Genomic DNA, 26,748 nt, shown 5'->3' with positions numbered 1-26,748 from the left:
CACATACATACACTGTATGTTACATACACTGTATGCTACACACAGTGCATATTACACACACTGTATACCACATACAAGCCGTTTGTCACACACACTGCTACACACAAACATACACTATTTTACACACATGTTAGCCTTGCCTAATCTGAGGCTTTATTAAAAGTTAAACCAAAAAAATGGGCTGGCACACCTGTTCTTGTTATTGCAATGTGTAGATGCATATGCACACTATGGTCATTAACAGATGAAATTTAGAATAAAAACAATGAGCAAACATCCTGCAGAAACTAAATGAATAGTAATACCTCCCAACCGTCCTGGATTCTGCACGACTGTCCCGATTTGAGTGCTCTCTCCCACAGTCCTGCGGCTCACAGATGTTGTCCCGACTCCTCCCCTCAGTGCAGTGAATAAATTAAATTAAATTCTCATCTGCTCTGGATTTCCAGGATGGCCTTCATTTGAACTCAGTGTCCATAGGCAGCAGCTCTACCACTGAGCTACTGCCTCTAATGAATCACATAGGAAGATTTGGAAATCTTGACCTGTATGGTAGCCAGAGAAACCTGAAGCAGCTACCTAGATAGATAATAGATAGATAGCTAATAGATAGATAATAAATAGAGAAAAAGATGGAGAGAGGGGTAGATAAATAGATAATAGATAGAGATAGATAATAGATAGATAATAGAGAGAGGGATAGATAGATATATCATAGAGGGATAGAGATAGATGATAGATAGATAATAGATTGAAAGAGGGATAGATACTAGATAGATAGATAAAAGATAATAAATAGATTGAGGGATAAATAATAGATAGATGGATAGATAATAGATCATAGAGGGATAAAGATAGATAATAGATAGATAATAGATAATGAAAGATAATAGATAGATAATAGAGGGATGGATAGATGATAGATAATAGATAGATAGATACTAGATAGATAATAGTTAACAAAGATAAATAGATAATAGTTACACAGATGCATGGATGGATAGATGGATGGATAGATAATAGATAGATAATAGAGGGATAGATAGATAAATAGATAGATAAGATAAATAATAGATAGAGAGATAGATATATAATAGATAGATAATAGATTCATAGATAATAGATAGATAATAGATTAATAGATAGATAATAGCCTAGAGGTGGAAATAGGGCGTCACCAACACACATGCAAGCCGCGGGAGAACAGACTGTGCCAGCACTGCCAGCAGGGGGCTCTGGAGGACGAGGCACATTTTCTACTGCACTGTGACAAATACTCAGCAGTGGGGGCCTCCCACTTCCAGAAACTTACCACTCATACTCTGGACTTTCCATTCATGGACGAGGAGAGGAAACTCCGCATCCTACTGGGGGAAGAAGAATCAATGGTGGAGATCGCCGCCCAATATGTCTCCACTTGTCATAAGCTGAGAGAAATATAAGGCCCCTAAAAGGATTTTCAGAGCCCAAATTGTGCCCCCAACTCCCCATAACCCTGATCCCCTCCCACCACACTTACTGTATTTCTCTTGCTTTGGCAATACTAATTGTATTTTGGTCCTGCCAATAAAGCATATTTGAATTTGAATTTAATAGATAGATAATATCTAGATAGATAGATAGGTGATAGATAGTTAATAGGTAGATAAATAATAAATAGATAATAGATAGATAAAAGATAGATACATTTATAATAGATGGATAACAGATTGATGATAGATAGATACTGCATCTCTATAAATAGATAATAGATAGATCGTAGATGATAGATGGATAATAGATATAATAGATATATCAATAGATAGATAATAGATCATGGATGATAGGTAGATAGATAATAGATAGATAATAGATACATGGATAATAGAGATAGATAGATAGATAGATAGATAGATAGATAGATACTGCATCTCTGTGTAGGTGAATGTAGGAGTCAGATTCATTTGTTCCCATAAAACTACTATAAAGAATTGAGAAAAAAATACAAATATATAAAAAACTCTTTACTTTCACCCCCTTGGATTCAAACCATCAACTTTCACACGTGTCTAGCAACCCTTAGCTGTTGAGCCACTAGGAATGTTGATGTCAGAGGGAGGATTTTGTATGATGAACCTACAATGCAGCCTCTCACACAGGACACAGAGATCCATTGTACAGAGCAGCATCTCTGTGTCCTGTATTCTAGAGGGAGAGGAAGAGAGATGTTTTTTTTTTCTTCTAATAAAATTACTAAAACTAATAATACAAAAATTACAATAATGTAATTTTGATTGCGCTTTTTATAAAATAATAGACATCACAAATCATCAAATAACATGGACATATTTGGTGTCCCTGTAATCGTGCCAACCGAAACAACACAGCAATCAGATTATTTATAGGGATCGGTAAATGGCAAAAAAAAATGGTGCAATTAATTATTTTTCTCTATTACACCCATAAAAAATGTAATATAAATGTATTGCTGAGGCCGTGTCCACATGTAGCATAAATGCAGCTTTTTTTCTGCATGTGTTCACACCACACAACACAATAACAATCTTCTCTGATTATTGCGTGTTTGCGATACATTTTATGCATTGTCCCCTTTATGTGATACATGTTTGTTGCAGATGTGAATCCTGAAGCTTATAAAGAATAAAAACCCTCAAATCCGCAGAGTTCAGCTGCGTCTTTAGACGCAAAAGGGGCGGAAATTTAATGACATCTCATCCACTTTGCTTGGACATTTAGTCCATGTTCACATGTAGCATAAATGCCGTGTTTTTCTGCTGCTTTTTTGCACATAAATTTTGCTGTGTTTAATTGTCCAAGCAAAGTGGATGTGTGACGCCCCTGGATTATCGGGTTTTCACAGGGTATTGCACAATCTGCCCTCCCGTGCAGTATCCACCTTCTTCTTGGTTTAGGGTCCCTAACTACATGGTGTTGTCTACATCAAATAATCAAGTCCTAGATACACCCTGCACCACACCCACCAAACACACCAGTGGACGGCTTGAGTTGAATAGTGTCACCCACCTGGGGGGGTTGGAGAGGAGAGGTCAGGAATGTCAGAAGGAGAGAGTTGAGTCTGAGCAGTGAAAGTGAGAGAAGGTCAGGAGCAGGGCACCTGGTAAGCAATCTAGGTAGCAGACTATGGTCTGGGCCTAGAGGAGCTGGATTTCCGGTCGCAGGGGATCGTGGCAAGAGGCACGGATCTGTCGAGGAGGACATCCGGCGGCCTTGCACCATCACCGGGCTGGGACCAAGGCACGACGGGGTACGTGGACTCTAGGTCAGGGAGTAGCTTCAGGCAACCCGATAATTTACCCGAGGAGAACGGAGTCTTCAAGAGCCATTCCCACCCGCTCCAAAAGCGGGGCATTAGCACAACGAGGGGGATAGGACTTTCCAATTCAAAACGGTCCAGAAAATCCCAAGCGTGAGCCCTGAGAGCAAGCTCCCACACTTAGCCATAGTGGGGAGCAGGGCCCGGCAAGCTTCACACTACTGGGACCACTAAAGAAGTAAACTTAGTGCCAGGAGGCAGGTCACAGATCATCAGGCAACACCATTGGGAACAGGACCCGAACTAAGCTCTCCTCAGCGGCAGCGGCGTCCAGAGACTTAAAAACAAAAAAACAAAAAAGTGAGCCGGAGTATGAGATGGTATACATGGAACTTGTGAGACCATGTTCACACTGGCCATGAGACAAAGAGAAACCAAGGAAAAAATTGTGAAAACATACCCTGCTGTAACTAAATAAAAGCATAGTGCATATAAACATAGGGTAATTAGTAAACACTGTTTTTGATCAAAAAAAGCATAAAGCTATCCCACCAAACGTCAAGGTGTACCCAGTTGGGATAGTACCTACACTCTCTAATATTAAAACCTTACCATGGGTCTAAGATAGGCCTCAATGTGGCTGAGGGCTGAGAGCAACCGGGTCCCAACAGGACACACACAGTCAGGGGGATTCACAGAATGAAATGTCCAGCTCGCTGAGAAGGGGGCCACTCCCTGTTTGTACTGAATACAAAAAAACTACATAAAAACAAAAAAGTGAGCCGGAGTATGAGATGGTATACATGGAACTTGTGAGACCATGTTCACACTGGCCATGAGACAAAGAGAAACCAAGGAAAAAATTATGAAAACATACCCTGCTGTAAATAAATAAAAGCATAGTGCATATAAACATAGGATAATTAGTAAACACTGTTTTTGATCAAAAAAAGCATAAAGCTATCCCACCAAACGTCAAGGTGTACCCAGTTGGGATAGTACCTACACTCTCTAATATTAAAACCTTACCATGGGTCTAAGATAGGCCTCAATGTGGCTAAGGGCTGAGAGCGACCGGGTCCCAACAGGACACACACAGTCAGGGGGATTCACAGAATGAAATGTCCAGCTCGCTGAGAAGGGGGCCACTCCCTGTTTGTACTGAATACAAAAAAACTACATAAAAACAAAAAAGTGAGCCGGAGTATGAGATGGTATACATGGAACTTGTGAGACCATGTTCACACTGGCCATGAGACAAAGAGAAACCAAGGAAAAAATTATGAAAACATACCCTGCTGTAACTAAATAAAAGCATAGTGCATATAAACATAGGGTACTTAGTAAACACTGTTTTTGATCAAAAAAAGCATAAAGCTATCCCACCAAATGTCAAGGTGTACCCAGTTGGGATAGTACCTACACTCTCTCTAATATTAAAACCTTACCATGGGTCTAAGATAGGCCTCAATGTGGCTAAGGGCTGAGAGCGACCGGGTCCCAACAGGACACACACAGTCAGGGGGATTCACAGAATGAAATGTCCAGCTCGCTGAGAAGGGGGCCACTCCCTGTTTGTACTGAATACAAAAAAACTACATAAAAACAAAAAAGTGAGCCGGAGTATGAGATGGTATACATGGAACTTGTGAGACCATGTTCACACTGGCCATGAGACAAAGAGAAACCAAGGAAAAAATTGTGAAAACATACCCTGCTGTAACTAAATAAAAGCATAGTGCATATAAACATAGGGTACTTAGTAAACACTGTTTTTGATCAAAAAAAGCATAAAGCTATCCCACCAAACGTCAAGGTGTACCCAGTTGGGATAGTACCTACACTCTCTAATATTAAAACCTTACCATGGGTCTAAGATAGGCCTCAATGTGGCTAAGGGCTGAGAGCGACCGGGTCCCAACAGGACACACACAGTCAGGGGGATTCACAGAATGAAATGTCCAGCTCGCTGAGAAGGGGGCCACTCCCTGTTTGTACTGAATACAAAAAAACTACATAAAAACAAAAAAGTGAGCCGGAGTATGAGATGGTATACATGGAACTTGTGAGACCATGTTCACACTGGCCATGAGACAAAGAGAAACCAAGGAAAAAATTATGAAAACATACCCTGCTGTAACTAAATAAAAGCATAGTGCATATAAACATAGGGTACTTAGTTAACACTGTTTTTGATCAAAAAAAGCATAAAGCTATCCCACCAAACGTCAAGGTGTACCCAGTTGGGATAGTACCTACACTCTCTAATATTAAAACCTTACCATGGGTCTAAGATAGGCACGGATCTGTCGAGGAGGACATCCGGCGGCCTTGCACCATCACCGGGCTGGGACCAAGGCACGACGGGGTACGTTGACTCTAGGTCAGGGAGTAGCTTCAGGCAACCCGATAATTTACCCGAGGAGAACGGAGTCTTCAAGAGCCATTCCCACCCGCTCCAAAAGCGGGGCATTAGCACAACGAGGGGGATAGGACTTTCCAATTCAAAACGGTCCAGAAAATCCCAAGCGTGAGCCCTGAGAGCAAGCTCCCACACTTAGCCATAGTGGGGAGCGGGACCCGGCAAGCTTCACACTACCGGGACCACTAAAGAAGTAAACTTAGTGCCAGGAGGCAGGTCATAGCGGCAGTGCAAACCCATGAGATTGGAGTCCCACGAGAGGAGCTGGTAAGCGGTTACCTAGTCCCAGTTGATTCCACTAATCCGGCCGGTGCGGCTGTGGGATCTGAGCCACCCCCGCTCACGGCAAGCACTCAGCCGCCGTCACCTCTGCCATGGCTGACCCCGAGGCGCTGCCCGCAACACCGGCAGCGGATCTCTTGACCCCTGATGGAGATGACCAGTCCGCGGCCTCTGATCAGATTGAACCGGTTGCCGTGGACTCAGAACCGGAGGAGATGGAGGAAGGCGATTCAGGTTCCAGTACCCCAGAAGCTGCATGGGTGCCACGTTTTGAAGGATACTGCTGTCGGATGTCTATGTCATCACAAGCACTACAGGCGTTAGAGATAATGGAGGTGGAAGTAGAGTCCACTTCGAATGAAGAGATTTCAGTCGATCCCATGGATGTGGTGGTGCCCGTATGTCGTCGCTGTGGTTTACCAGGGCACTTTGCAAGAGTGTGTCCAGGAGGTGCCCGACGTTAAAGGGACCGGAACCTGCGAGTTTTAAAGTTTTGTGTGGACTGTCACCTTTGTTGAACGTTCTCCAGTGTTCAGTTCAAATGGAGGAGGCTGTCGGGGACTGGCTGAAGGGTTCCTGATGGAAGGTGATAGGAAAGTTCTGCTATAATTAGACTGCGCACTCCTTGTTGAACCTTTTTTCACCCTTTGCTCCAGGGAAAAGGCCATTAGGGCCTTGGATGGTGAAGTGCTGGTAGACAGCACCAGGAGGCTCCGGTGGAGGTTGACGCAATGGGCAATGGCTACCAGGTTGCTAAGGACTTCCAACTGAGTCGTCTTTTGCAACACCCGGGACCTTAACCTGATCACAGACCCACGAATAGGTATGCAGCAGGACAGGTTGTTTAGGTGGCGGGCTAATGATATCCGGGAAATTGGGACTGGACTGTCGCAGGAAGAGGCTGCAACGAAGCAGGTTGAGCCTCCACTACTAACTTAACCGGTAGCGTTCCATTGTTGATTTGATGAACTCAAAAGTACCGTAACGTTTAAGTGCAAAGCCTCCCTAAATGTGGGATGAAACCTGTAAATAAAAATGTTCTTCTTTTCTATTTTGCAGTTTTGAAAAAATAAATAAATAAATAAACCTCTGATGTCCTGTAGCTTGAGGACGAGCTACGTTTAACAAATGGGGAATGTGAAGCCCCTGGACTATCGGGTCGTCACAGGGTATTGCAGAATCTGCCCCCCTGTGCAGTATCCACCTCCTTCTTGGTTTAGGGTCCCTAACTACATGGTGTTGCCTACATCAGCTAATCAAATCCTAGATACACCCTGCACCACACCCACCAAACACACCAGTGGACGGCTTGAGTGGAATAGAGTCGCCCACCTGGGGGGGGGGGGGTGGAGAGGAGAGGTTAGGAGATTCAGAAGGAGAGAGTTGGGTCTGAGAAGTGAAAGTGAGAGGAGGTCAGGAGCAGGGCTCCTGGGATGCAATCTAGGTAGCAGACGGTGGTCTGGGCCTAGAGGAGCTGGACCCCCAGTCGCAGGGGATAGTGACAAGGGGCACTGATCTGTCGAGGAGGACAGCCAGCGGCCTTGCACCATCACTGGGCTGGGACCAGGGCACGACGGGGTTCGTGGACCCTAGGTCGGGGAGTAGCTTCAGGGAACCCGATAATTTACCCGAGAAGAATGGAGTCTTTAAGAGCCGTTCCCACCCGCTCCAAAATCGGGGCATTAGCGCAACGAGGGGGATAGGACTTTCCAATTCAAAACGGTCCAGAAAATCCCAAGCGTGAGCTCTGAAAGCAAGCTATCACACTTAGCCATAGTGGGAAGCGGGACCCGGCAAGTTTCACACTACCGGGACCACCAAAGAAGTAAACTTAGTGCCAGCAGGCAGGTCACGGATCACCAGGCAACACCATTGGGGACAGGACTCGAACTAAGCTCCCCTCAGTGGCAGCGGCGTCCAGAGACTTGTTTGACCAGTTGTCGTTGTCAGCTTAATGGACTGAGTAACACTGTGACCCCCTTGCAGCCAATGGCACTCCCTTTCAATCACTGTGCCCCGGGGTACCCCCCCTACCCGTGGAGGGTCACAACATCTGGCTTCCCCATTCCATCATCCTAGGCAGGGCCAGCATCAGCACCCGGCAAACCCAGTCAAATGCCGGGGTCCTGAGCTGCCGGGGGGGCCCACTCGCGGTGGCAGGAGTGGCACACTGCTACTCAGGGGGGCCCGCTGCCCGCGCTGTCACTCCCCCTCCCCCCCGCCGAGGATCGCGCTTTCAATTGTATCGGCATCGCAGTTGCCGATACAATTGAGAGCAATGATGAGAGAGTGAACAGCGTGCTGCCTCTCTCATCATTCTTCCCGCTGTAACTGTTGGCGCTCTGACAGCTCTGCAGCGGAGTGCAGTGACATAATCAATGTGCGCCTGCAGTGAGGTCAGAGCGAGTGACAGCAATGGACGCCCCGAGGAGACCAAAGCAGCGGGGGAACGAGGAGAAGTGAGTATTAATCACTGTATGCTACATGAGGGTACCTACTGCTATCTGGCTCTGCACTGTGCTGTATACAGGCTCTCCTATATACAGGCTATATACTATATGAGGCTGCCTACTGCTATCTGGCTCTGCACTGTGCTGTATACAGGCTCTCCTATATACAGGCTATATACTATATGAGGGTGCCTACTGCTATCTGGTTCTGCACTGTGTCATATACAGGCTATATACTATATGAGGGTGCCTACTGCTATCTAGCTCTGCACTGTGTCATATACAGGCTCTTCTATATACAGGCTATATACTATATGAGGGTGCCTACTGCTGTTTGGTTCTCCACTGTGCTGTATACAGGCTCTCCTATATAGAGGCTATATACTATATGGGAGGTATGGTAGTAGTACATGTAAAAAATATGGAGTACGTAGCAGACAATAGTTTGATGAAAATAGTGTAAAAGCCATTCCACTGTGATAAGGTGTACCCAATCAGGATGCTCCTAGCTTTAGTATTAACCCTTTCACAATCTATGTTGTACTGGTACATTATAGGTTGTGAAAGGGTAATTTACCAATTTTTTTACTGTGATGACTATTAATTGATTAAAGCATGTGCCTGGATTTTCGATTAGCAATGCATTTACAAAGTCACAACGTATTTGTAGATAAACTCTATATAAAACTTATAAACTGGTTGTCAATGATAAGTATAGACTTTAGACATACAGTATTAGCACCAAAGAAAGATATCTTTTCATTTTGCTGAAACATGAATACAATTTGGAAATCTTTTTCTCAGTAACAGTATGCTAAATATAATATCTCCATTACTATTTACATAGCTATTTAACCCTTTTCAGACGAGGCTAATCTCTGTTTTTGTGAATTCTCTTTTTACTTCCCTTCTTCCAAGAGCCGTAAACAATTTCTGTCTACATAGTAATAGTAGTTTTGGGTGTCACCGTTCAGTTAACCACATATTGCACTTAAAAATTGTGAAAACAGAAGTATATATATATATATTACATTTACAGCTTTTAAAAAATTCCGAACTTTGTAAAACTAATAATTTGGGCTGCTTATCTGTTGATGGAGCTGTGTGATGGTATGTTTTACTGGTTCAAACTTACACGATGGTATATTATTTTTTTATTTAATCACTTTCGTCTTGAGAAAAGTTGGATGGATTACAGATAAAGATCGGCATCTTGAAATGAGTGGTTCATCTTTGCTTTCATCACATGACCAGAACATATTTTAACCTTTAAAGTAACCAATGAAGGTCCATATTGAAAGACTACAGAATGTTAATTGTTATAGAAATGGGATGTTTTCTTATTGGATCCTTTTATTTAAATTTTGAGTATATTCAAGATATTTACATAAAAGGAGGTAAAAAGTATTACTAACTAGAAACTGGATGTCTGTTTTGTCAGACCTAGTTTTCACTAACTAAATGTATTTATTATTTTGAGATGATGCCTAATTCTAACGGACAGAAAGAAACAATAAAATATTTATGGATAGCGGCTAAAGTCCACATCTAACCATAATGGTTAGAATTTTTTTCTCTCCTGTCTCCCCCAGGGTGGATTTGGATGAAATGGGCCATTTTTATATTTTTGACACAATAAAGTTAATACTAGGGTTAAGGAAAATAAAAGTAAAAAATAATCTCATGACCATAAGGAACAGTAGTAGAACATCTCTTGAAACTTGATATAGTGCTATTGTCTATAGTCTAAGAAACTTTGACAAATGAATATATGTTGTGAAATCTGCCCACTCATTTCTAAGCTCTTAAAGGTTCAATATCCGGCTGTGTATTCTAGTGTAATTGATAATCTCTCTGGATGACAAGTAAAACAGGCATCTCCCTTCTGCTGGTGACCGCATAATGTGTTCATTAGACAAGTAAGTTCTTAAATCTTGGCAAGTCCAAATTAATTCTTTGAAATATTTAAAATTGCCTATGGCTACTTTGCATATTTATAAATGAGCTTTTAAATGTATGTAAACTTAGCGCTAAAAAATTCAAAACGATGGGAGATAGCAATTATAATGAAATAAACATGAGAGGAAATATTCAGGCGGCCACTAGTTCTTAAGGATTGCACAACTTAATATAGGATATTTGATTTATCACATTTTTGGGGGAAATTCGGACATTTAGGCCTCTTTCACACGTCAGTGATTCTGGTACGTTTGTGCTTTTTTTTCTACGTACCAGAATCACTGACATACGCAGACCCATTATAATCAATGGGTCTGCGCACACATCAGTGATTTTTCACTGACCTTGTCTCCGTGCGGCGTACCCACGTGTCCGTGATTGCCGCACGGAGACATGTCCATTTTTTTCTGGCATCACTGATGTCCCACGGACCTCGCAGTGGTGTGATCTGTGAAACACTTGCCAGAAAAAAACGTGCACATAAAATAAAAATCATTTTTACTCACCTGGCTTCAGTGGCGCTCTCTGCAGCCTGTGCTGCCTGCTGCTTTTGAGCCGGCTCCTTACTGTCGTGCATATTCATGATGCACGACACAGCCGACTCGGAAGCAGCTGCTGTTGGGGGTCAGCGCCAGTCGGATGCTGCACCGCGGGAGCGTTCAGCACCAAGGAGAGCGGGAGCGGGAACAGGTGAGTTAATCTCTATGTGCAATCACAGACCACGGAGAACGGAGCCCGGATTGCACTTAGACAACCTACGTGTGCCATGAATCATGGCACACGGAGGGACATGTGCATGTTTCACACGTCAGTGAAGAATGTCTGTGTTTTTCACTGACGTGTGAAACGGTCCTTATATGCATGCGTTAGAATTATTAAAAATAAATTTCTCTACATTGCTACACTTCCATATTTGCTTTCTTGTTTTTGCATTCTGAGAGTAAAATCAGCCCTATACATTTTATGAATGTACCTGGTGGTTAATTGGTTTAGCACGCTTACCCAACAGCACTGAGGTAACGAATGCAAATCTTACCAGGATGAAGATCTGGTTACAGTACTCTCAAAAAATGGTCAGGTTATTTGGCTTCCTATGAGACTTCCATTAGTGTGTCTCACAGACATGAAGCCAGCACATACTTGGTTACTACCAGTAACTCATGCATATATAATTCAAGCATACTCCAAAAATCCTGTCAAATTATGCTAGGGCTTATTTTCATGGTAGGTCATATTTTCAGCAAAACACAGTAGTACTAATGTAATACCAAAATAGGCTTGATCTACATAGCCATTCAGGTGGCCATAGTACTCAAATTAATTGGCAGCGGTATGTGGCAGTAAGGACAGGACACAGAAATAAAGTGTGGTCACAAGAGTGGAATATGATAAGATGTCACCATGGGCTTAAATTAGGAGGAAGTACAAGAAAAGGCAAGGTCAAGGCAGGTGACCGAGTCCGAACAATGTCAATCACAGGTAATTAATATAGTTTTAATTGTCCTATAGGCAGAGAGTGAACAATAATGACACCTAGGCTGTAATTGAGGGAACTAGACAGCATAGTATAGCAGTCCTACTGTGTTTCCAAAAAAGGACCATGTCTGAAAGGCCATCTTCCAGCTTTTTTTTGTCCATTTGTCGATGTTTACCATCTTCGTGTCACACATTTTTCTGCTAGGCAAAGGAACAAGGATGGAGGTCTCCAATCATCTCTTAGGAACTGATTAATGGAAAAACTGACAGCACATAGATGCCAGCCATGTGCGGTCATTTTCTTTTTCACTGACCCGTTTACTTAAACAGACGTTCGATTGGAAACTACTGGATTATTTGTATCATTGATCAGCAGAAAAAAACAAAAAATAAAAAAACTGATGTGAATGGCCCCAAAGAATATGTGTCAGATTTATACCAACACAGCAATGACAAACACTGCAGTGTGAATAACACCTAAGAAATAGCCAAGTGTCTAGTTAGAAATCAATAGAGCCAGATCCATAGAAGAATTATTATGGCATTGGAACAGGAGTTGGATGTCATCAGGTTCAATGGAGACAGAAGTGACAAGGCAGCACATGCTAATTGATAAAATTAACTGAATGGTGTAAAAAAAAAATCAGTATTGCTTTGTGACCTCTCCTTTTGAAAAAAAAAAAAAATGTATGTACTTCAAAATAGTAGCAATGAAACAACTCACTCCCCCTTCCCCCAAATACCTTTTTAAGTTCTCCTTGCCCAATATTCCTTTACACAAAGTTACTGTAAGAGAGTTATTTATGCTGTGACAAGTTACCTGAGGTCATATTACAGGCCAGGTTCCATTATTCTAGAACAAGTAAAAACAAAACAAAAATGGGAATAAATAAATGATGGGATTGTTGGCTATGAGACATAGCGTTCCTATGAAAACACTGAGCTGCCAGAATTCAGGAAGACGCAGTACTGTCATGGGGACACAATGTAGGCATGGAAACACTTCTCAGGAGGAGCCTTTAACTTCAACTTATGCTATTTTGAGGAAGTAAAAAGAACCATGGAATAAGTAATAAATAAATGTAAAGAGGGATTTAAATATAAATGTTTTGGAAATTCTTTGTCAAGGGCTCATGAATATGGCAAATCCGTGTGCACAAAACCTTTACAGTGGAACCCAGGGCGTCTATACTCTTAGTGCTATCGTACGATGCCTCTATAATAAAAAAATTTTATATAGCACCAACATATTCCACAGCATTTTACAATTAAGCAGGGACAAAATATAGACAATAATGATATAACAAAATAACTTATGTCTACGTACAGTTACCAAGTGCTATTGTGTGCATGTACGATGTGGAGATAGACAAACACAAGGAATCAGTTTCTAAGGAAAACGTAGAAAGAAGTAACAGGGAAGAGTTAGTATAGTTAAGTGAGGTAATAGGCCTGCCTAAAGAGATGTGTTTTTAAAGCACACTTAAAATTGTCTGGGCTATGTAATTTTGGATTGTCTATGGTAGTGCATTCAAGAAAATTGGTGCATACAACAAGAGAAGTCTTGGAGATGGAAGTGGGAGGTTTGGATTATGGAGGATGTCCATCTTAGATCAGTTGCAGAGCGTAGGGTGACGGACGGAGCAAAGGGATGGACAGAGCATGTGTAGCACCCACGGGGCAGGGGTTAAATGTACTCGTCACCGGGCCGGTGATGTCGGGTCTGGGATGACACGGGCCCTGCCCGGCTTCGCGGCCCCGAGGTGTACAATAAAAGGGAAGAGGATGGAGGATGGGATGATGGTGGGATGATGGAGGTTGAGAAAGTTGGAAGTTGTAGTTGTCTCATAACGCCACCTGTGGTACGCAGCCAGGGATTAGCCGCCACTACGGATGATGTCCTTCTCCGGGACTGGTGGTGTCGCAGCAAGGATGGTTCTGCTTCTCACAGGTGGAGCGGGCCCTGGGGAGGATGTTGAGGGCTGTAATGGCCGTTGGCGTCGAAGCGCGGGGTGCCGGCGATGGCAATAAGAGGCTGAGTCAGTTGCTATGGTTCCATGTCTTTTTACTCACAGTTCAAGTGCTCCACTCAGGGTACCCATCTCTGCAGTCATGGGCCCTAGACAATCCTTTGGAGGACAGAACCAGTACAGTAGTTTGTGGGCCATTCCTTCTTGCGCTTTTAAGGATGGATCCCTGTGGCCTGAAGCTACTTTGGGATCCCGGTTCTTGTAGTGTTAGCTCCCGTCCCGGGTGCAGGTGACGTGGGTCCGTGGTGGGGCCTGACCTTGATCATGACTCCGGACCCTATGTGCCACTGTGCTCCGGGATCTTGTGGTGGCCTGAGGGACAAACAATCCCCCTGTCCTGCAGATTCTGGAGATACAACGTAAAGTCTGTTCCACTCTAGGGATCTGCACCTTGAACTGCGCTGCTTCCGAGGTAGCAAAGAAGCTCTCCCCTCAGCGACCGTATTGTCTCCTATGTCCCACAGGAGCTACTGAAAAACCCGTCCGCTCCTCTCCTCTCCTGCTGGAGAACTCCTCCTGATGCATTAGCTTCTAACTCCCCCTGGTGGCCACTCTTCCTCCAGTTCCCTGTCACTAGTGGGTGGCAGCCCCCCATGTTTGGTGACTACCTTAAGACCTGACCCTAGCCCGGTCCCCAATGGGGAGGGCAACCTGAATGTATGTATGAGTTTGTGTGTTTTGGAAACGATACCGACCTCCTCTAGACCCAGGTTGAGTACCGCACCTTAAGTGAGGTGCAGTACCCTGTGGTGACAGAAGCCTCAGCAGCGCCACGCATGTATGGTGGTGCAAAACTGTAGAGAATTTTGTAGGTGAAAGAGATACGTTTTTATTATAATCTTTAGCGGATGCTTAACCAGTACAATGACTAGAACAAGCTGAAGTCATCGGTATAGCAGCTGGACGACCCTAACTTCCACATTCAGGATGGATTGGAGAGGAGAAAGTTTAAGTGTGAAACTGAGCAGTAGAGAGTTACAGTAGTCCAGACAAGAATGAATAAGAGATTTCACAGTTTCAAGTGAGAAAAACTTCTCTTTCTGGAGATGTTTTTAAGGTTCAGGAGACATGAGTAGTGCTGCATGGGAGTTTTAGTTGACCCCCCAAGGAAATTTCAATTTTTAGGATAGTTAAGTTACCTTGGTAACTCAGTGGTTAGTACTGCAGTCTTGCAGTGCTGGGGTCCTGGGTTCAAATCACACCAAGGACAACATCTGTAAGGAGTTTGTATGTTCTCCCTGTGTTTCTGTGGGTTTACTTTCAGTTCCTGTATGATATACATTTCAAAGTTTTTTACAATTGGTACACCATGCCACTAGAACAGTGATTTACAAAAGATCCAAAGTTTATAAATTTTGCCCAAAACGGGATGATCATAATTAGAGAACAGCAATGATTACTGTGACGACATAGACACTCAGTGCCTAGCAGGGGTTAAATTTCTTAAAATTCAGCCAGACATGAAGATAGTTTGTTTATAGACAGGGGGATAAGTCCCTCATTGTTTTTACAAGACTCTTGTTGACTCATGTTTTGGCGACTGAAGGGCAGACACCCATTGTATTATGACGTGTTTGCTGGAAGCAATTTAACTTCGCTGTCTCTGCTATTGACCATTATTACTGGGATATTGTGTATGCAGCTTGAAATTCATCCAATAAGAGAAGCAACCTTGTACAACCAATCCGATAAGGGCACAGTATATCCTACGGGAAGGCTATGGCTTTAAAAGGGGACTTCTGGAGTCACCAGGGTTGATGGATGTTGCATGATCCAGTCTAAACTCTTAGGAGCTGGCTAGGGGATCAGAACCAGGATGCCTTATGGACTCGGTCTAGGGACTTTGGCTTCGACTAGAGGATCACTTGGCTACATGGCTTCAATCTAGGGACTCCGATTCCGATTGGAGACCATAACCACAGTCTAGGGATTTCGACTCCGGCTGCCAGGATTATATCATCATACCAGACACTACTTAAGGAAAAAACCCAGGTTGGGACAATTTGGTCACCTGGCTACAGACATTACAGACCTCCGCCAGCTTCCTAAATCTGACGTTATTCCATTCTCGGTGGGTGCCTGCTGAAAGCAGGGTGCTGCTGGATTGGAGTAAGTAGCCCTGGAAGCTCTGAGGCACGGACATTCTAATCCCTGGTGAACTAATATTGTGATTCCCTCACCCTGTGTTGTCTGAGTAGTGTTCCGTCCATGGTTAAGGAGGTCGGGTGCTCAGTTGGGATGAGCCCTGGGCCATGCTGTCTTTCTAAAGGCAGCCGGGCCAGCGGACGAGAGCACCCACTGACCCCCGTGTCTCCACAATTATAGCACAGAGAAAGATTACAATTCCAATCTACAGTATATTATATAGAACTTTTTATGCTCCCTTGTTATAAATGCATCACTGTCTATAAATAAATTCATGAGAAAAATCTGTTTATTAATACACTATTTTAGGTCACCCCTCAGCTATCCTTTTTCTAAACTAAGTAAATGCAATTTTGCTAATTCTCTAGGTTTTGCAGTCACTTCTGATCCTAAAGAGAAATGCTTTTGATGGCCTCTCTGCTCTGGGAAATTGATATTGATTCTGATCAAGAGACCTCCTCTATTAAGTATCGATTCTCTGATATCCTATTTGGAACCATAAAACCATTGTATTATTTAACTTCCAACTATTGTTGGGCGAGCATGGTCACCACTGCTTGATATTCGATCAAGCATCGGTGTGCGTGATACTGCCTTATATACATGTCATTATACAGAAAAAAATGCTTTATAAAATGTTTTCCTGTAAAAGCCATTTTATCTTCGGTTTTGTATATTTTATTGTCTCTCTGTAAAAGTGCTATTTCCATCCATTTCACCGATTTTCCTGCCCCACGGAGTCCTCCTGGAAGAGTCTTTCCCATTGACTTCCAATATACTCGTTCCTCGAGTCGAGCCCATGCGAGCGTCTGACCTGCTCGATTCAAGTAATGAGCACTTGAGCATTTTAGTACTCATTTATCAGTCTATAAATTGCTCCCACTTTGCTGGAACTATACGACGCTGTGTTGTTGATGCAGTGAAAATACACAGGGTCAAGTACTTATCAAAATCTCCTTGTCGGCACACAGCCTAAAATACATTTTCCTAAATCTGCTTGTGACCACATTATAATAAGGTGAAATTCTTGCCTGGTTCTTCCTCTTATTATACTGAACAGAAAGTGTTGGCCAATGAGGAAAAACCTTAGGCTTCATTTTGAGAGGTTAGCGTTCTGTTTTCTGTTTCTGGTAGCGTCTCAAATTCCGTACTTTTCATTATAAATGCAATGATCTGAATAATAACTGCTCACTTGCCAACAGTTCTGTAGTTTGCTAAGTCAGTTCTGGAAACAGACACCAAAAAGGAATGAAGCTTGTTTTTTTCTCCCTAAATGTAAGTGTTTTATGTACAATTATTAGGCAGTACATTGGCTTTAAAAAAAAATATATATATATTCGTAAATATGTAACTATCATTTCAAAATTTCTGACATGTCATAGTGACATATCAAAAGTTTTAGTTGATGCCTCATCATCTACGGTTGTTTTTCCTTTGAAATCTGAGTTAAAAGCACAACGAGCTCCTAAAAAGTCTCCCAGAGTTTATCTGGTAAGAATATAACACCTAAACTCCTACAGTTGAAACCATAAGCTTACATACAGTATCTAAAAAGACACATCTGCATGTTTTTCTCACTATCTGACATGAAATCAGAATAAACCTTTCCTATTTTAGGTCACTTATGAACCAAAATTATTTATATTTGCCAAATGCCAGAATAATGAGAGAGAGAATGTTTAAGACATTTTTATTACTTTCTGCAAAGTCAAAAGTTTACATGCACTAAGAGTACTATGCCTTTAAACAATATGGGACAGCCCATATGATGATCTCAGGTCTTTGGAAGTTCCTGATAGGTTTATTGGCAACATCTGAGTTAATTAGATTGAAAACACACCTGTGGATGTATTTTAATGCAAGCCTGAAACACACTGGTTCTTTGTGTAGCATCATGGGAAAGTCAAAAGAAATCAGCCAAGATCTACATGAGATTTACATGAGATTATAGGATAGGGAGATGGGGATGACATGCTGATCACTGGGGGGGTCCAACCCCTGGGTAACCAGCTATCCCAAGTTTGGGGCAGTAGCCCCATAAGGAATGTATGAAGCAGCGATCGGCATGCACAGTAACACTCCATTCTAATGGGGATAACCACTCCCTGCCGATCAGTGCGGGTCCCAGCAGTAAGGCCCCCACTGAGCAACAAGTTCTCACCTGACTTATGATAACTTGTTTCTGGTTTACAACTTCTCTAAATGTAGACGAGGTAACAATGCTAGATTTGGCGCCTCCTGTCAGACATGTTAGATGCTTTTCATTCCTCCACCTCTTGGCTGACTTACTTTACACCAATGTTGTAAACAATATTGAAGCATTTTGTCACTTTTCATTGTACGCTGTGATAATACTCAGTTGTATTTCTTATACATCTGTTATATTTCTGAAATATGGTAATGTAAATGCATTAATTGCTAATACAATCTGAGAAGATTCACATTTATGTCAGTTCACATCTGAATAAATATCATTTTCTAACCTTGTCTAAACTATAAAAAATATGTTTTTCTTGTAACCTTTTCTGCGGCAAAGACAGTTAATACCGCAGCATAGCTGTAGATGTAAATTACGATGCTCTTTGGCTGGCTGACTTTTTGATGAAATGTTATGTAATGAGAATATGTCACTTGTCAATTAATTCACAGCCTCAGACACGGGGACTTATATATAAAACAGGACCAAAGATAACATGGAGCTCTGGAGCCAATCAGATTGCAGCACTCATTTGTCCAGTGTAGGTTACAAGATACAACACATATTCTGATTGGTTGAGCTCTGCTTCTGTTTCCCATTAGCCTGTACAGTTACGTCCACTGAGTTCCAGTTCTCCAAGGAAAGATTTATAGTTAATAAGTCAGATTACAGCAACATGATAGGCTAAAGGGTCACCATGGAAGCCAGGCAGCTTGCAAAAGATTCCGAGAACCATCATCTTGGTACTCCTATGAAGTTCAGACTGGGCTTCATAGGAAACTGTGATGTTTACTATATACTTCTATTGAGACATTGTAAAGTGTTTTGTTTTTAAATCCATTTTTCAATCGCCCCATTTTTTGTACTCCTAAAAGAAATCTTCAAAAATGGCAAAAAACAAGCATATATGATATCACGGTGTCTGCAAAACTCTGTTCTTTCAAAATCTAAACCTGTATGGCAAACTCTGTTCACCAAAAAAAGTAAATGCCAGAATTGCCAGTGCCAAAACTCACTTGTAAAAAAATGCAGCACACAGAGACCAAAATGTCCTGCAAATCACAGTACCATGTGTCAAATATAGTGCCATGAAGACTATAGTTCAGCACACAAAAAATAATATTCACATAGCTTCATTGACAGAAAAGTAAGACAGTTATGGGTCTTGGTGATACAAACCCAAATTCTTTTACAAAGTTCATATTTTTCTCCAGCAATAACAGAACAAAAAACTATACTGGGATATTACCTTAAATGCACTGATCTGAAAAAACATATTGTCAGGTTTTTTGTTTTTTTGTACTACAAAATGAATTTTACTGAAAACAAGAATCAAAAACAATGCTGGACTTGCATTTTTTTCACCATTTTACCTCAACTGGCCATTAGTACGTTACATGGTAAATTCAAAACTACAACTCTTCTTATAGCAATAAGCCCACATATGCCCATATTGGAGGAAAAAACAACATGAAAAATACCATGGCTGTGATCCCTTCACATTGCACACTGTAGTGCCTTTCATGTGGCCTTAAAGGGTGTTTTTAGCCTTTTTTTATCTTAATAAATAAATAATTTAAAACAAAACTGGCACGGCATGTGCCTCCTGTGGAATATGTTGGTGCTATAGAAATAAAGAATTATTATTATTCTTATTATTCTTATTATTATTATTATTATTATTATTATCATCATCATCTCTTTTAGCAATTTGAGGAAAAATGATGTTTAACTGTTTAGCTATCTTCCGTACCCGTGCACTTTTATACTGTTTTTTTAATATACAATACAAGGTTTCTTTTAGAATGGATTTATTTTTGTTGATTTTTTTTCTATACTTGTTACAAATTGTGTCACTTCTCTCTGTGTCTACCGCACAATTGGAATACTTATATATTTCTCCTTCTTGTTTTAGTTGCAAATGAAGCTGGTGACAAAAATGCAAGACCTCTGGCGAGATTTACCAGTAAGTGAACTCCAACCGCTACAACAGAATGCTGAGATTCTCAAATTGTAATGTTTCATTTCATCTAAAACATTATGGGGTTTGTACCAGGGATTTGAAATAAATAGAGTATGCCTTTGAGTTTTAGAAGCCAAAAGGCAACCATAAACCAATGCTGATAAACCTATTAAGGGTATGTGCGCACGTTGCTTTTTACCTGCTTTTTACCTGCTTTTTTGCTGCTTTTTCTTCTGCGCTGTTTAATGCCAAAATGGATGTGTTCTTCTATTCAAGCAAAGTCTATGGGAATTTGGGTTTCTTGTTCACACTATGTTGTTCAAAATGCTGCCTTTTTGTGGCTGAACTTTGGTCAAAAACTCAGCTTTTCAAAGAAGCAACATGTCAATTGTTTTTGCCATTTGGGTTTTGCACTGCAAAGCTGAGTTTTTGACCAAAGTTCTGCCACAAAAAGGCAGCATTTTGAACAACATAGTGTGAACAAGAAACCCAAATTCCCATAGACTTTGCTTGAATAGAAGAACACATCCATTTTGGCATTAAACAGCGCAGAAGAAAAAGCAGCAAAAAAGCAGGTAAAAAGCAGGTAAAAAGCAGGTAAAAAGCAACGTGCGCACATACCCTCAGTGTATTAACCCCTTTCACCCTCGGGCAATTTTAAGTTTTCCGTTTTTTCCTCCCCTTCCTCCAAGAGCCATAACTTTTTAATTTTTCCATCAATATAGCCATGTGAGAGGTTTTTTTTTGCGGGACGAGTTGTACTTTTGAACAACACCATTCATTCTGCTCCATATTATACTGAAAAATAGGAAAAAAAATTCCAAGTGCGGTGAAATTGCAAAAAATAGTGCAATTGCACAATTGGTTTTTTTTTATTTATCGTGTTCACTATTTTGAAAACCTGACCTTGCATTATGATTCCCCACGTCAGTACGAGTTCATAGATACCAAACATGTATCGTTTTACTTTTAACTAACTGGTGAAACAAATTCAGGTTTGTTAAAAAAAAAAAAAAAAAAAAAAAAGCTTAGCACTTTGGTCACCATTTTCCAAGACCCGTAACATTCTCACTTTTCAGTATTTGGGTCTGAGTGATGGCTTATTTTTTGCTCCTTGAACTGGCATTTTTATTCATACCATTTTTGCATAGATGCGATGTTTTGATCGCCTGTTATTGCATTTTAATGCATTTGTGCAGCGACCAAAGGAATCATAATTTTGGCATTTGTAATTTTTTCTCGTTGCGACGTGTACTGATCAGATTACATGATTTTATATTTAGATTTTTGACGATACCAAATATGTGTTTTTTTATTATTATTATTGCTTTATTTTCAATGGATTTGAACTTTTATTTTTTTTATATATTTTTTATAACTTTTTTTTAACTTTGTTTTAGTGATTTTTTTAGTCTCCCAAGGGGAGATGATCATTGCTCTAATCAGTAGAAATGCTGTGTTCCTGTGAGTGGCTGTTCATTGCCAGAAGTCACAGGAAGGGAGTTATCACAGTGACAGGGGTCATCATCTGGCCCCACACTGCCATGTCAACACATTGGCATCCCGTGATTGCGTCACAAGGCCGCCGATGGCAGCACAATCCCCGCCGGAGCGCATTAGATCGCTCTGTCAGAGTTTTGCAGTGCGATCTAAGGGGTTAAAAAGCATGGGTGGATCACCAATCCACATGCGCCTGTTATCCTTACTTATCTGCGACCAGATCAGCAGACCTGTGCAGAGATCACCAGGGGGGGGGGTCGCTGTGGGAGCCCAAGGTAATGGGACAGAACAGCCAAGGATGTACCAGAATGTCCTTGGTCATGAAGGGGTAATATCATGTTGCCATATACAGTGAATATAAAGTCTACACTCCCATGTAAAAATGACAGTTTTTTGTTAAGTAAGAAAATTATAGCAAAAAGAATAATTTCAGAACTTTTTCCACCTTTACTGTCAACTACAATCTGTACAAATCCATTCAAATTGTCTCTCCATTAAAGGAGACAAACTCTAGCACAGCGCCACCTATTGGAAGTAGCGATCCTAAAAGTCACAAGTGGATTTTTAACAATCCTTTGCAATATGACTCAGGATATATAAGCCAGATCAGAATCCCAATTTGCAGACACGGTGTTTCGGGGTGCTTGCCCCTCGTCAGTGCAAAGTATGGGGGTGACTTAAGTCCCCTTACTTGGCAGCCAGACTGGCTTGCAAAGTCTCCTTAAGGAGAATAGTGTTCCCCCGTGGTCCCCACATAGCTTTCTCATGAGCCAGATCAGACACCCCCATACTTTGCACTGACGAGGGGCAAGCACGCCGAAACACCGTGTCTGCAAATTGGGATTCTGATCTGGCTTATATATCCTGAGTCATATTGCAAAGGATTGTTAAAAATCCACTTGTGACTTTTAGGATCGCTACTTCCAATAGGTGGTTCTGTGCTAGAGTTTGTCTCCTTTAATGGAGAAGCAATTTGAATACTTCTTAGAGGGGCGTGGCAGCTATAAGTCCCCTTACTTGGCAGCCAGACTGGTTTGCAAAGTCTCCTTAAGGCTGGACTCACACGAACGTATGAAAAAACGTTCCCATTATCGTGTGCGATAGTCGTGCCATAGTGATCCGTGTGGTCTTCCGTGTGTATTGCGTGTGTAATGCATGTGTCAAACCTTCATCCGTATTACAGTCCGTGTGCAGTCCGTGTGTAATACGTGTGGAATGCATTTTTTAACCTTTAAATTGACATTTAACATATGTTGTCAATGTTTTTTAATTGGGCTCATGAGTAAGTTGTTTGGGCTAACAAATAAATGAACGGCAGAACAATGAGACAGTTGGACTCCTACACATTACACTGTCCAACTGTGTTTTCAGTCCTGTGTACCCATTGTGTCCTGTCCTTTGGAGAAATGTCTTTGCATCTTACTTTCAACACAACTGAAAGAATTTTATACCATTGGTTATTGTCCAGAGAGTTTGGCACGCAATACCCAGAAGAACATGTTCCGCTGAGGCGTCGTCGCTTTTGGGTCCATCCTCTACTATGCAAACGATACAGCAGAGGACATTTCAATCGTCTTTATATTGAGTTAAGGAGAAATGAAGACAAATTCCACGCTTACACCCGCATGACCATAACTACCTTTGATCGTTTGTTAGATGAGATTAGGCCAATGATCACATACCAGGACACAAATATGCGTTGTGCCATATCTCCTGAGCAACGTTTGCTAATCACTATAAGGCAGGACACAAATATGCGTTGTGCCATATCTCCTGAGCAACGTTTGCTAATCACTATAAGGCAGGACACAAATATGCGTTGTGCCATATCTCCTGAGCAACGTTTGCTAATCACTATAAGGTATTTTTTTTTTATTTTAAAATAATGTTTTATTTTCAAATTATTGACAACACTTAAATTTATTAAAATTTTCCACTTTTTCCCTTTATGATATAGATTCCTTGCAACTGGATTATCCTATTCTGCCTTACATCTTGAATTTTTACTTGGCAAATCTACTATTTCAATCATTGTAAGGAAAACATGTCATGCCATTTGGGAGAAATTAAAACCTCTAGTGATGGCAGAGCCAAGTGTTGAAGATTGGTACCGGATAGCAAATGGCTTTTATGAAAAAACACAATTTCCTAATTGCATTGGTGCCATTGATGGAAAACATATACGTGTTAAAAAGCCACCAAACTCAGGAACACAATATTTTAATTACAAACAATATTTTTCTGTTGTTCTACTGGCCATAGCTGATACTAATTACAATTTTGTGGCTGTAGATATCGGTGCGCATGGTCGAACAGGAGATTCCAGAATCTTTAATAATTCAGTCATGGGTCAGAGACTAAGGTCCAATGATTTGTCTGTACCACCCCCGCGTCTATTGCCTGGCACATCTGACACACAGGCACCTTTTGTAATAGTAGGTGATGAGGCCTTCCAACTCCGTAGAGAAGTCCTTAGGCCTTATCCACGTCGTGTTCTGGATAACAGACGCCGTATTTTTAACTATCGATTAACCCGAGCACGACGTGTTGTTGAATGCGCGTTTGGCATCCTGACAGCCAAATGGAGAGTCTTGATCACACCATTGCAATTGAGTGAAAACAATGTCAACACCTTTATAAAAGCATGTGTTGTGTTGCATAATTTTGTCAGAAAATATGATAACATTGAAGATAACATTACATCTTCAATGGAAACAAATGAAACACATGGCAGCCAAGTCATGGCAAGAAACATACGTGCCCCTTCCGCCATGCGTGTGAGAGAAATTTTCACAAATTACTTTGTTTCACCAGAGGGTGAAATAGATTTGCCCCAACATGTTTTGATTGAGCATGTAAACATGACCTAGCCCTAAATTTAATGTTAAATAAATTTGAAATAAGCTGTTCATGTCAAAAAAATACATATTCATTGTTGATGAAAACAAACTTTTCATTTATTTGGCATAAATATGCTTTCAGAACTTAACTTGCCACAACTATGTGTGAAAATGACCAAACATTTTTGATTTCTTTAGATTAGCTTCATATTATTTTTAGAAAAAAAACATTGTTTTTTATTTGTGCAAAAAACATAGTGCTTTCATATTTGCTTTATATGGAATAAAATTTAACAAGAAACATGTAACATACAAACTAATATGCTCATAAATTCTGATATGTGTGTGGTGAATGTGGAATGTTAACATTCAGTGGCTGGTGTGTTGATATGTTTGAATTTGGTGTGATGTATTGATTTCTTTGTTGACTATGGGCTGATCCTGATGCTTGACCATGTTGTTGTGCATGATAGGGCATATGTTGAGGCAAATTAGAACCTTGATGAGGCCTTACAAAATTCCAGGATTGATTACCGTGTTGGGCACCTGATCCAGGTGGCTCAATTACATGAGTGCCATAGGTAATTGGTTCACTAGAAACATGTTGAGCAACAAAAGTGTTGTGTGGTACATATTGTTGATGTTGGGATTGGTTTGGTGTTGGTTGTTGCCCTATTGATTGTAATGTTTGTGTTTTAAATTGTGGTGGATGCATTACTGTTTGTGTATTGGTTTGATTTTCAGGTTGTGCTTGCTGCCTACCTGCATTATCAGGTTGTGGCATTCTCAGCTGATTATTATTTGACTGTTGCCATTGTTCTAGTGAATTAAACACTATTTGTGGGTTGTTTGGTGAGGTACATGCATCTATGACGATTTGCATGGCTGCTCTAGCACGGAGACCCACTTCTCTTGGAATTTGCCTAAGATAGTTTGTCATACTTCTTGTGAATGCCTCCTCCCCATCACCATTAACAGTGCGAGATAGATATTGTAAAACTCCATTATCTACCTCGCGCCGTGTATTGCTGATGGGGAGTTCTCGACGTCGTCGTGGTCGGAGTGACAATGCCAGGGCAACAGGGGAGTGGTCTAAAGCCACTGTAGGGCTGCTGCTCTGTTGTTGAACTTCCTCATCAGGATTATGTAACAATGCTGGTGTGTTATTGAAATCTTGCGATTCATTATCATTGTTTAGTGGATTTGCCAAAGAGGTGTCCTCTTCTTTCTGCTCCGCTGCTTGTTCAACTTGTGCCTCAGATTCTGATGTTGACCGACTTCTTAAATTACTGTCTGTTCTGAAATATTACAAATAAAGAATCTTAATTCCAAGCCTTTTTATTTTTAGTTTAAAGTAATATATATGTTTACTTACGGCCTTAAATCCATTATTGGTGCCAAAAAATTTAAACGATCAAAATATATATATTTTTTTTTCCGCTGTGCCTCAGATCCACTATGACATTGCTGTTGCCTTTCCCGTCGGTATTGATCCCGGCAACTACGCCAGCGCCGAGTTACATCAGACACTATATTATGGAGAAACGACATACATAAAAATTTATCTTAACATACATTTTTGACATGTGTGATATAAAACATCTCCAAATTGATTTTGACATTTGCACTTACTTATCTTTTGACGAACTTCAGAAGATGACTCATTATAAATGGGAAATAATTGTTGACATATGTTTATGCAGCTGGCATCACGCCTATCACGGTCACAGTAGCCTGGGTGTCTTGTATCCCAAATTTCAGGCCTTTCCTGCACCATCACCAGCAGCAGCTCTACATTGATGTGCCTGGACATGTTGTCTGGAAATTGTCCGTGGAGGTTGAACTTCCTGTTTGTTTTTTTTTAACACATGCACACTGAATTTATATGATGTAATTTCCTTTTTTTTCTTTTAAACTCGAATCAAAATTGCACAGCATACGTGAAACACACGGACGGTCCGTGTGTGTTACGTTTTTTAATCGCACCCATTGGCTTTCATTGGCGATTCTCGGCCGTTTCACGCATGAATACGCAGCATGCTGCCGCTTTTCTCGCATCCAGATTCTGGATGCGAGAAAAGCTGACCAACAGCTCGCACTCATAGAATAACATTGGTCAGAGTTTAATGCGAGAAATTCTCGCATTGCTCTCGTCCGTATTTGTCGCTCGTGTGAGCGTACACTAAGGAGAATAGTGTTCCCCCGTGGTC

The 26,748-nt window shown here is 41.3% G+C and overlaps 1 protein-coding gene across 2 annotated transcripts in view; it reads left to right on the top strand.

Moving 5' to 3' along the window:
- The window catches only part of PDE1C (phosphodiesterase 1C), a 1,233,587-nt gene that overhangs the window by 242,701 nt on the left and 964,138 nt on the right, over window positions 1–26,748 (top strand). For both annotated transcript variants that reach the window (XM_075315087.1, XM_075315090.1), the window contains exon 2: window positions 20,151–20,201. In XM_075315087.1, the coding sequence (XP_075171202.1) occupies window positions 20,151–20,201 (51 nt within the window). The remainder of the gene's footprint in view (window positions 1–20,150; window positions 20,202–26,748) is intronic.

The sequence above is a fragment of the Anomaloglossus baeobatrachus genome, chromosome 6, assembly GCF_048569485.1.
Source record: "Anomaloglossus baeobatrachus isolate aAnoBae1 chromosome 6, aAnoBae1.hap1, whole genome shotgun sequence".
Classification (NCBI taxonomy): domain Eukaryota; kingdom Metazoa; phylum Chordata; class Amphibia; order Anura; family Aromobatidae; genus Anomaloglossus; species Anomaloglossus baeobatrachus.
The sequence above is the reverse complement of the archived record's forward strand: the minus strand, read 5'-3'. Positions and strand labels throughout refer to the sequence as shown.